The sequence below is a fragment of the Stenella coeruleoalba genome (genome assembly GCF_951394435.1).
Source record: "Stenella coeruleoalba genome assembly, chromosome: 2".
Lineage (NCBI taxonomy): Eukaryota > Metazoa > Chordata > Mammalia > Artiodactyla > Delphinidae > Stenella > Stenella coeruleoalba.
This window is the reverse complement of record NC_137147.1, coordinates 33,696,192-33,707,874: the sequence shown is the minus strand read 5'-3', so window position 1 is coordinate 33,707,874 and position 11,683 is coordinate 33,696,192. Positions and strand designations below refer to the sequence as shown.

Below are 11,683 nucleotides of genomic sequence, written 5' to 3'. Positions count from 1 at the left end.
ACATATTAGGAATCTTGAGATAAATCCTAACCACAGTCCTGAGTTATGATGGGAATCATTTAGAGAAGTTCAGGAGTTGAAGACCATCTCATGTTTCCCACCCACCTTTTCTCTCCACACAGAACACAAGGCATGAAGAAAGGGAAGGATAAGAGCAAGACAGCACAAAGGAGGCATGAAGCCAAGAACTTGTAGGACAGACACTTTATTAAGACTTGCTTATAATAAAACATTCAACCCTTTGACGTGTCCATTAGTTTGTTATTTTGTTTTTTGCTGGAGACCACAGCCTGATGCCCAAAAGCCCTTAGCCTCATCTTACGTCAGTCTAGTCAACGGCTGCCTATTTTATAGTTCAACTAACTGAGAGTCAGGAAAATCTGGTCTTAACATCCCAAATTAAGGGCTGTAAGATTTGCAACCCATTTATATAAAGTGCTTATGTTCAGTGCAAAAAGGGCAGACTCAGAAGGGCAAGCAGATGCCAGGAAATGATGTTTTCTGGGAGACAGATGCATTTTATGACTCAAAGCCACTTGTCACACTTTCCCATAAAGGGGTCTAGTATTTTCTTTTCAGTCTCTCCCCTAAGAGGACCAAAACTTTGAATCTGACAGATGCTCTTACAGTTGTTTATTTTACTATTAAAAAAACCTGGTTCAGAGGGAAATCCACAGGGTTTCTAAGCACCAGAGATAGTGACTTTGGCTTCTAGCTCCCGTTTCTCTCAGCAGCAAACGTGAGATCAACAGGCTGAGCTCTGGCTGGTGGGAGGCTCGCAGCTGCGGAGCTTTCCTCACACCCCTCATTTGCAAATCCAAGTCATGGACTATGGAAGACCTTTTCCAAAACGCTGTCACATCTCTGGTGGGAAGACAGGCCAATGCTTATTAAAGGAGCACTTCACCTAGTTGCCCAACTGGACATGACCTATTTCACCATCCCCTTGTTTAATTCTTCTTTTTAAAAAATAAATTTATTTATTTATGGCTGAGTTGGGTCTTTGTTGCTGTGCACGGGTTTTCTCTAGCTGCAGCGAGCGGGGGCTACTCTTCGTCGCGGTGCACGGGCTTCTCATTGCAGTGGCTTCTCTTGTTGCAGAGCACGGGCTCTAGGCGTGCAGGTTCAGTAGTTGTGGCACACGGGCTTAGCTGCTCCGTGGCATGTGGGATCTTCCCGGACCAGGGCTCGAACCTGTGTTCCCTGCACTGGCAGGCAGATTCTTAACCACTGAGCCACCAGGGAAGCCTCCCTTGTTTAATTCTTGTCCGCTGGTCCAACTTCAAAGTGAACCCGTGACTCCCTTTGTTAAGACAAAGAAGTGCACTGCCTTCTCAACAACCTTGGGTCTCTGCGTGTACATCCTTCTGTTCCGAAGAGACTGAAGACAAGCAGGAGGGAAGAGGAAGTGATTTCCTAACCAATTTAAGGGGCACATATAGGACTGTAACTCAAACAGGCAAAGTCCAGCCATTCAGTTCCAGGGTCTGGGCTACTGTTTCTCTCCCCAGACTCTCACTTTGCAGCAGGGATATTGACAAGAGCCAGTTCTTTGCTTGTCAACAACCCTCCTGCAATCCTGTTTGGAGAGGTTCCCTTTTCTCTCCCTGTGGATAAACGTGATGGCGCCCCTCCTGCCCATGTGTAGGGCTCCAGACCCCATCACGTGCACAGGTAGCCACAGCTTTCAGATGCCAGCACCTGAGGACCTTTCTGTTCAGACCACCTTCCGAAGATTCATGGTAACTCTGGCGCTTGTGAGAGGAGAGACACTCAGAATGGTTTTATAGCACAGGAAGCAACTGCCCTAAAGCCATCTCTGAATTTGAGGACGGGAAGGAGGGAAGAAGAGGAAATCCTTTTGATGCTGCTCTATAATTCTCTGTTAAAACCCTTCCAGTCACGAGGAGCTACTGGAACATCTCCACACAGAGGGAACTGTGTACAAACAGGATGAACCCGGGTTAAGAACCAAAAACGCGGGGAAGGTTTTCAGACAGGCAGAAGTCTAAAGTAAAGTGCCTCTTTGCAGTGGGGGGAGAGTTTCATTTGTTCAGAAATGCTTGGGCGTAAACATGAGCGCAAAGAGCGTGCACACAAACACACTCACTCTGAGGTAGAAAGAACTGGCCATCTCCAGACAAACACAGACTCCACAGTTTTACAGAAACATGGCACTTGTGTGAAAGGTCCTGTCTTTGCCCAGGATGGCAAGTCGGGTCCAATTCCAGCTCTTTCCCACCTGGGGTGGAGCCAGGGAAGTCCCGTCCCACAGGAGGGAAGAGCTGGAAGCATGCCCATCACTCCCCTCCCACAGTTGTCAGGCCCCGTAGTCCAGGGTCACTTCCTGGAGCCCGAGCCGTGGGCACCCCGGCTGTGGCTTGTCAGAAGCCACTGGGAGCAGATGTCTTGCACTACTGCGTCCCCACTGCTCTTGGCGGCCTGCTGCACCTGCTGGACGAGGACCGCGGCCCGCGAGTGTTCTTGCTTCACGGCGATCAAGTAGGCAGAACGCAGCTTGCAACACGTCAGGTAGGCCTGAACCTGCCAGGTGGGTGTAAGAAACAGCGGGAAGGAAACCGTCACTGACAAGTCACCAACAGGCGCACAGAGAGCTCAAGCAGATGAGACACACTTCTCACCTACCAATCAATAATTGGGTTCTTGGGCTTCCCTGGCGGTGCAGTGGTTGAGAATCTGCCTGCCAATGCAGGGGACACGGGTTTGAGCCCTGGTCTGGGAAGATCCCACATGCCACGGAGCAACTGGGCCTGTGAGCCACAACTACTGAGCCTGCACATCTGGAGCCTGTGCTCCGCAACAAGAGAGGCCACGACGGTGAGGGGCCCGCGCACCGCAACTAGAGAAAGTCCTCTCACAGAAACGAAGACCAAACACAGCCAAAAATAAATAAATTAATTAATTAAAAAAAAAAGATACTCTGTCAAAACAGATTAGAGGTTATTAGGAAAAAAAATAATTGGGTTCTTGCCTTTTATTACATTACGGCCACTCTTTAAATATTACACTGTTATTTTATAGTGTAAAAAGTTATTACAAATAAGCTAAGAATTTCAAAAAGAAGAAGGTAGGCAGGCAGAGTCTGGCCGCTAACCACTCCCTCCAAGGCCCTCCTCACTCCCCTGGGCTCTCCAGCCTCCTCCTGGCCTCGCTGCCGACAGACTGTGGTTTTGTAGTTATTTGTCTGATGATTTGATTGATGACTGCCTCCTTGGCCAGGATGGCAGGAATGGTGTCTGCTTTTTCTAGCCATTCCTGGTGCCTAGCACAGGGTCTGGCATGCAGGTGTTCAATGAAAATGCATGAAGTGAATGAGTGAATGAATGAGCCATCATACCTGCCCCCTACAATGGGCACACAGAGCCCCTTTCTCTATTTTCTGTTTCTGACCTGCTGAATTAAAAATCTTTTAACAGGAAATTTTGGGAAGAAAACGCACACAATTAGAAAAACTCTAAATAAGGCGTGACCCCAGGTTGATCTGACTTGCAGTTTGGCACAGAGGCAGCTCAGTTTCCTACATTCAGGACACCCTCCAGCTCAGGAATGTCCAGCTGGGTGGAGACGAGAGCCCCTGCCTTCCCTGGCCACGACCTCACCAGCACCTCCCTGGTTAGCCAGGGTTCCAGGCCAGCGAACAGCAAGGCCCAGGTGAGTTGCCTCAGAGCTCCCGCTAGCAGCTGCCTTTCTGCCGTGACAGTCCTTCTGGTGGTTGGAGGGGACTCTTCTCTCTTGATGTTTCAATGCTCCATCTTCTTTTTTTTACCTTGGTCACTAAAGTCTTCCTTTCCTAAGCTCAATTACAGATAATCGCCTACAGCTAGAAGACATGTTCTGACATGTCTGAGCTCTCTGAAGTGATCAAGTCCTGCAGTATGGTTATCTACCTGCTGCCCTAGGACATTCGCTTCACCCAGGCCCTCAGCTCTGCTTGGTACCAGTGTACATTAAACAGAGTATCACAAGTTGGCAGGTAAAATTCCTACCTAGAGGAGGAGGGCATTTTTCCAGAAAGTCTGGAATAGAAACTGAACGAAGCTGTTTTTTGGCAAGATACTGTGACCTGAGATCACGTAAGTGTGTTAGAACAGCTGCTACCAGAAAAAACCTGAAAAAGTAATAACGACGGCATAGCTTTCAGCATCCATCTTTCCCAGGCACAAAGTCTCTGTCCTACAGAACAGGAGGATCACTGAAGGCTTGGAAAAGAACCATAGCCGGAGAATCAAGAAACCTGGGTGTCTGGCCTGGCTGTCGGGTTCTCATTTTGATTCTAGAAAAGTAATTTTGCACATTTTAGGATGTCAGAATTCCACCCCTTCCACAGGATGTCATCAGGATGTTGCAGAATTAAGTGAAGAAATGTTAAGAACAGCTTCTCCCTAACCTCAAATGAAAAATGCCCTGCAACTTCAGTCCAGGGATTAGCAATACCGCCGTGGGGAGCAGCAATGTGGCTGTGTGAGAAGCTGTTTGCCTAACATTAGTTTTCTTCACAAGGGACTCAGCTGCCAGATCATTCCGCTGCTAGTGGCCAGGGCAGGCTGGCTTGGCTTTCTCCTGCCTCTCTTGGCCTGTGGGCCTTCCTCCAGATGGCAGGTGGATTGAACCTGCGGTGAGGCCACAAACAGGAGCCGCTGGCACCCTTCCCAAAGGTTCACCGATTTCCCTCCCACTCAACAGGAAGAGCTTGCAGGCCCCAGGGGCAAGGTCTGTTCTGCAGACTGAGGCACCAACAGACATCGTTGGTCAAAGGGTTGGGTGGGTTTTTTCCTTACTGTAGAGGGTACACTTGTTCCTCCAGGATAAAGAGATGCCTGCTCACTCTGAGAACCTCATGCAGTGAGTCCATCTGAAGATGAAAGTGAGGATTTCCTAGGGCTCTGAGAGAAAACCTCCATAGGAAATGGAGAGTTGAGAGAAGCCTAGGACATGTGTGTCTTGGGGGATAAAGAAATGGGAGGGCAAAGGCTCGTGTGGTCAGGTTTCTCACGTTCCCCACCTATTCCCTCCCTTCTACGCCCCTATCTGGGTCTCAGTCCCACCTCTGATAACAAAGAGGCTGAGATACAGGTTGAATGGTAGCGAGCAAAGGATAAAGGTGAAATGCAAGTCCAAAGTGCTGCTCCCAAGCGCTACTGGGTGTGGAGACAGTTCCGCTCACCTTGCTGTCATCACTGTGCATCGCCTGGATCAGGCCCTCCAGCTCCTGTTCAGGACAGAGACACAGTAGTCATGAGATGGAGGGGTCCCCAGCGTGGCAGCCGGGGCCCAACCCAGCCTCAGCCCAGCCGTTCTGACTCAGGGTGGGGATGCCTGCCTGACCCTTCTCTACAAACTCATCACCTGGGAATTCCCAGGCGGTCCAAAGGTTAGGAACCCATGCTTTCACTGCTGAGGGCCCGGGTTCAGTAGCTGGTCAGGGAACTAAGATCCCACAAGCTGCGTGGCACGGCCAAAAACCCCACAAAAACCAAACTCAACTCCTGCTGTAAGAGCAACAGAGGAAAGCTAATGATAACACTAAGCTTCGGAATCTGAGAAGCAACAGCAAACGAGGCCTGTCCTTGGCCTTCAAGAGAGGATGTGGGGCTTCCCTGGTGGCACAGTGGTTAAGAATCTGCCTACCAATGCAGGGAACACAGGTTCAAGCCCTGGTCTGGGAAGATCCCACATGCCGCGGAGCAACTAAGCCTGTGCGCCACAACTATTGAGCCTGTGCTCTAGAGCCTGCGAGCCATAACTACTGAAGCTCGCACACCTAGAGCCCATGCTCCGCAACAAGAGAAGCCACTGCAATGAGAAGCCTGCACCCTGCAAAGAAGAGTAGCCCCCGCTCGCCACAACCAGAGAAAAGCCCACGTGCAGCAACGAAGACCCAACGCAGCCAAAAATAAAATAAAGTAAATTTATTAAAAAAAAAAAAGAAAGGATGTGGCTCTGTTCACCCCTCTAGGAAGCCACTGGGGGACATTTTTGCAGGTGACACGCTTCGAAGGCCACCTGCAGGCCCACAATGACCTCCTCTACAATCACAGGGAGAAACTCAACTCTGTCCGTCTGCAGACACTTCCGGGTGCCAACAGCATCAGACAATGGGATGCTGAGGGATGGCCTCTGGATACAGTGATTATCACCATGAATTTTCTTTCCAGCGAAGGGTTGATTAGTGAGGCCATCATTACAGAGGGGTCAGAAAGACAGAGGGATCTTGTAGAGTTTCAGGTACAGAAGTATGAGGAAGAGAAAAATAAAGAGGGGGATGTGAAGACACTGAAATAGGCAGAGGAGCTGAGAGGTCTGGGGGTGAGCGCACCTGGGGTGGAATTCTCTTGAATGCTTCCAAGCAGTTGAGGAGGATGGTGTCCCCGTCACTTTTGGCCGCCATGCCTGACTCGCTGACACATTTGAGCAGCTGTCGGATCTCACTGTACTTCTCCCTCTCCACCAACTGCCGGGCGGCTTTGCAGTAGGTTGCGGCAGCGTCCAGCTGGAAGTCCTAGAACAGAACGTGGGGTGATGGGTGTAGGGAGGCAGGGACACCAATGGCGGGAAGGAAGGTGACATTTACAGAGCTCCCACTGGGCTTGGGGTAGACAAGACTGCAGTCCCAATAGAGAACATACATAAACAAACAATCAGCAAAAAGTTCTTCTCTTGGAGCTCGGCAGACATTTAGGAAGCAGCCACAAAACTCGTAACTTTGATACCTACACCGGTACATCTCACGTGCTGTCGTGTCACTTTCTGAAAATATTCTAATCAAATGCCCAAGACCAGTTCATTCTCTCTCTAACGAGTCACCTTTCTCTTGGAAAATGGATGTCGGGGGCTGATACTGGCTGCCCTGGACACTTGGTGCTCTGTTAAGAGATGCCTTGGTGTTAGGAAACAGACCAATTCACCAAAAGACTGATTTGCTAGAAACTACCAGATAAACATGTTGTTGCCTTGGGGTCTTTGCCCAACAGGGAAAATGGGTGGGAAGAAAGAAATCTGTCAGCTGGTTTGTTGTCTTTGATCCTTTAGATGCACACTGTGTGAAGACCGTGTCTGCCTGGAGGGTGATGGGCCTCAGCGTGCCTGTGTGTCACTGTGTGGTGGGGAGTGGTCTGGCTTTTCATGGTTTTGGTGCCCTGTTCCATCCTCTGCTCCAGTGCCACAGCTGTACCCGTGTCCTCGTATCACAAGCAACAGAAAATGTATGCCTCGAGCCGGCTCCTGGGCAGCGGCCCCTCCCCCTGAATAGGACCCCCACACCGCAGCCCCTCTGCCACCTCCTCCAGCCACGCCCCCCACAATGAGGACAGCTGTGTGGAACTCTCCTAGACCTCGTTTCGGGTAGTTATTTGATAGCTTTTGATGAACTCGTCATTGGTTGCTTGGCTTTTGGCAAAGTGGCCTACGGTCTTGAATTTGACCCAGTTCTGTAACAGCCCTCTTGTTGATTTCATCCTTGATGTACGTGTAAATCTGCTTTCCTTGGTATAAAAATTTTCTGAAGAATGATCTCTCACAGAACTGTGGTCATGTGCTGATCGCCCTCGGTATAATCCTAAGTAATCTGCGTCATACCTGCAGAACCCGGAATGCAATTCCAAAACCATCTTCTACGTTTTTCCCTCCTAGCATGACCTGAAAATGAGAGGGAAACGTGCTTAAAGAAGCAAGAATTACTGGAGCAGCCCCGCAGTCACGAACGAGGCCCTCACTCAGTCATTTATTCAACAAATATTTGTGGAGACGCTACTGAGTGCAGGCACTAGCGATACAAGAGTAATCAAAACGGACTCGGTCTCCAGCCTTCCGGGGCTCTCATTCCATCGGGGAGGCAGCCCTCAAAAGAATGACTGAAATAATGATAACTGGACGATTACAAGTGTGACAGGCACTCTGAAAGAGAACAGCCTGCCGGAGGTCTGACACATCGTGCATACCTTGCAGGCAACATCCATTTTCATGTGGTTGTTTCCAAACAGGGTTGGCAGAGGCAAGGGGGTGATCTGAGAGGTCCCAGCACTTTCGCAGCGATGTAAGAACCTGGTCACTTCCATCTGCAGCTGAAGTGTGTTCATGTGCCTACGGTGACAGGAGATGCACAGTCTAGCCTCAGGAGGGGCCTCAGGAGTAACAGGGCCAGGTGACTGAGAAATCATAATAGGATGGCAATGGAAAAGGCAGAAGAAAGGATGCGGAGGGAAAAGAGATCCGAAATACCCTCTGAGCAGTTACGACAAGACGAAAGCGGCTGATGCGTGTTTACGGAGCACGGCGTGCTACTAACAACAGCAGCGGCTGAGAGAGACATGAACCCTGCCCTCCAGAGTTCGGAGGCTAGAGAAGAGGTGGGTAACAAGCAGACACATCGAGTATCTAGCGACTGGGACTGTGAAGGAATAAACAGTAGCGGTGGAACATTTACTTCAGATGTTGTGTTCTCAGCAAAAAGGCTGAGAGGAGGGAAGGACCTGGGGTGCTGAGGAACCCCCGGAGGCCAGGGTGCCTGACACGCCACAAGAAAGGAGAGAGTAGCGTGAGGTAAGATGGAGATGCAGGCGGGGGCCAGATCACCCAGGACCTCCTCTGCGTCTTGTAAGGGGTAGGGACTTAGTCTGACTGTCACATGTGATCCCAGTCCCTGCGCCTCCCCTACTTTCCTCTTCTCCTACAAGCTCCTCTGGCGGCTTTCCAGGCTTGTACCGGACACTGTCATCCAGGAATGATTCCTGTTAGGTGTGTGCGTGTATGTGTATGTGTTTGTTTCCCAAGAGTTCAGAGATGGGCAAGAGCAGCTGCATCACCGACAGACCCTCGGTTCCAGCCTTTCTGCCCCACCCCAACTGCTCCCTGAACCCCAAGTTACCTTGACACATCAGCTGCCGTCATCTTCTTTCGGAAGAAGGTGGTTTTCTTCCTTCCAGTACGGCGGGAGGTTTCTTGGAGGTAGATCTTCAGGTGGTCCTTGGCCTTAAGCAGCCAAGAGAGCTTCTCTCCCAGCTCCGTATATGTCTTTGCTTTGTGACTGAAGAACCGAATACAGGTCATGGCGGCCCGGATGTGGTCCTGGAAGAGGAAAATGAATGTTCAGGTCAAAGGAGATTTGGAGGGTGGGGGTGTGAGGAGAACTCTGATCTGATGTCCCCCCATGAAGCCTGGCTGCCAGCACCCTTTCCCTCAGAGGCCCAAGAGATCCCAAAGTGAACTGACTGGCTGGGACCTTAGGTAGGACATTATTCCAGCACAAAAGAGATCTTTAAAAAGGAGACTTCTGATTCTCCATTTGACTTGCCTTCACTTTCACTCTGGCGTTGAATAAGCCAATTTCTCTGTGATCTAGTGTTGGCCACCCTCAGACAGATTGGAAGAAACATGATCCCTCTCCTTTCATGCATCTTCTCTAAAAACACTTACTTCTCCTTCATTCCTTATGAATTCTGCATTCGTGCCCCATGTTTATCTTGAAACTACCGTATCCCTCTTTTTTATCTTTACATTCCCTGAATTCAGAAGAATGCTATTACTGACAAGATTAAAGTCTGCCTCTTTAGGATGAGAATGGAAATCCTGATATTACGTAAGAATGCTAGAGAGTAACGTGGATTTGCGGTAAGCTTAGTCAAGGAGCAAAAGGCCAGGAACCAAAACGACAGTCTCGTTCCCTCATCCTGCACAGTCTCCCCACATGACAGGCCAACAGGGACAGAGGCAGAAGGCAGGATGGGGCTGCTGTTACCTTCATAAACTGCTGTAGCTCATACAGAATGTGGTAGTAGTTCTTCTTCTGTAAATGTTGGCAGGCGGCAATCAAGTACTTTCCCCAGCTTTCCAAGGTTGGATCAATGGATTCTAGCAAGTTTTCTAAAACGTGTAGCTTCCCACTTTTATAGCTTGGCTGGAAGATGCCTTCTATGAAGATTTCTGGGGGACTCTCCTGGAGCAGGGCAAAGCAAAAAGTCAGAAGTCTTGAGCCTGGTTCTGGCACTGTCTGGGACCCATTCTGAGTTTCCTTCCACTCACAGCCCTTCAGCATCCTCCCACAGCGGTGCGTCTTATCTTTTTGCACATCACAGATGGAACCCTTAGAGAATCCCACCCGGGTGACTGCTCCCCTTCTCTCCTTCTCCGTACAGAAAAGTTCCTTGAGTTATCTGCACTCCAGAGTTCCAGAGTTATCTGCACTCCCTGTTCCAGAGTTATCTGCACTCCCTGTCTCCAGTTCCTCTCCAGTGACTGTCTCCTGAACTCACTCACATCTAGCTTTTGCACCTACAACTCCATTGCAACTGCCCCTCAGGTCACCAATGACCTCTATGTTGTTAAATCTAAAATTCTTAGTCCTTGTTTTCCACCTGCTCTGTCAACAGCTTGTGATACAGCTGATGGCTTCCTCCTTGAAAAGTTTTCTTTATTTGGCCCCCAGGATACCACCCCCACCAGGTTTTCTTTCTGCTTCTCTGGCTACGCCTTCTCAGTCTCCTTTGCTGATTCCTCCTAATCTCTCCAGGGTTTAGGAGGGAGCTGTTCTCTTTTCTTTGTTTTTGGCTGCGTGTGGGCTTTCTCTCTAGTTGCGGCGAGCAGGGTCTACCCTTTGACGGGTGCGCGGGCTTCTCATTGTGGTGGCTTCTCTTGTTGTGGAGCATGGGCTCTAGGCGCACAGGCTTCAGTAGTTGCAGCACCCGGGCTCAGTACTGGTGCCTCACATGGGCTTAGTTGCTCTGTGGCATGTGGGATCTTCCCGGACCAGGGATTGAACCCATGTCCCCTGCATGGGCAGGTGGATTCTTAACTACTGTGCCACCAGAGAAGTCCCTGTCCTTTTTTCTTTACTCACTCTTTTGATTTCATAAGTCTTAGGGCTTTAAATTTATCTATCTGCTGATTATGTCTAAATCTCTATTCCCAGCCTGTTTATCCTTTCTGAACTCCAACTGCCGACGCAAAAAGTCCTCTTTGGTATCTAGAGAACAATACATATTGATATAAAACTGCACTCCTGATTGTGTCTTCCCAATCTGCTCTTTCTGCAGTCTTCCCCTTCTCAGATGGCAATTTGGTTCTTCTATTTGTTCAGGCCAAAAACCTTAGCCATCTTTCTCTGACACCACAACATAAAAGTCATTAGCAAATTCTATTGGCTCCACCTCAAAATACATACAGAATCTGTACGTAGCTGACCACTTCTCACCACCTCCACGTACCATCCTGGTCCAAGTCATCATCACCACTTGCCCGGATGATTGCAACGGCCTCCTCCCTGGTCTACCATCTTCCATTCCTGCCTCTTTTTTGACTAATGCCAACCAGTCAACCTGAGTGATTCGGTTAAAACATAAGTCAGATCACGTTACGTCTCTGCTCAAAATCTTCCAATGGTTTTCCTTCTCACTCAGCACAAAGCCCAAGTCCTCATAATGTCTACAAGGCTCTATATGATCTAGGCCCTGTTAGCTTTCTGACCTTATCTGCTACCACCCTTTTCCCCAGCTTACTCTGCTCAAGCTGCCCTGGCCTTTGCCCTTGCTACTCCCTCCACCTGGACCATGCTTCCTCCACAATCTGCACAATTCATTCCCCATCTACTTTAGGCCTTTACTCAGATGTCATCTGTCCTGGGCACCCTGTCTAAAATTACACAATCCGTCCCTTCCCTCTCCCCCACTTC

General features: G+C 49.5%; 1 protein-coding gene across 5 annotated transcripts in view; it reads right to left on the bottom strand.

Moving 5' to 3' along the window:
* Window positions 1–251: 251 nt before the first annotated feature.
* ZFYVE26 (zinc finger FYVE-type containing 26) overlaps window positions 252–11,683 on the bottom strand; it is a 62,098-nt gene continuing 50,666 nt past the window's right edge. For all 5 annotated transcript variants that reach the window (XM_079913214.1, XM_079913213.1, XM_079913212.1 and 2 more), the window contains 7 exons: window positions 9,755–9,952; window positions 8,885–9,084; window positions 7,959–8,100; window positions 7,597–7,656; window positions 6,338–6,520; window positions 5,186–5,230; window positions 252–2,544 (listed from right to left, as the gene is read on the bottom strand). In XM_079913214.1, coding sequence (XP_079769340.1) covers window positions 2,341–2,544; window positions 5,186–5,230; window positions 6,338–6,520; window positions 7,597–7,656; window positions 7,959–8,100; window positions 8,885–9,084; window positions 9,755–9,952 — 1,032 coding nt within the window. In that variant the 3' untranslated portion in view covers window positions 252–2,340. The remainder of the gene's footprint in view (window positions 2,545–5,185; window positions 5,231–6,337; window positions 6,521–7,596; window positions 7,657–7,958; window positions 8,101–8,884; window positions 9,085–9,754; window positions 9,953–11,683) is intronic.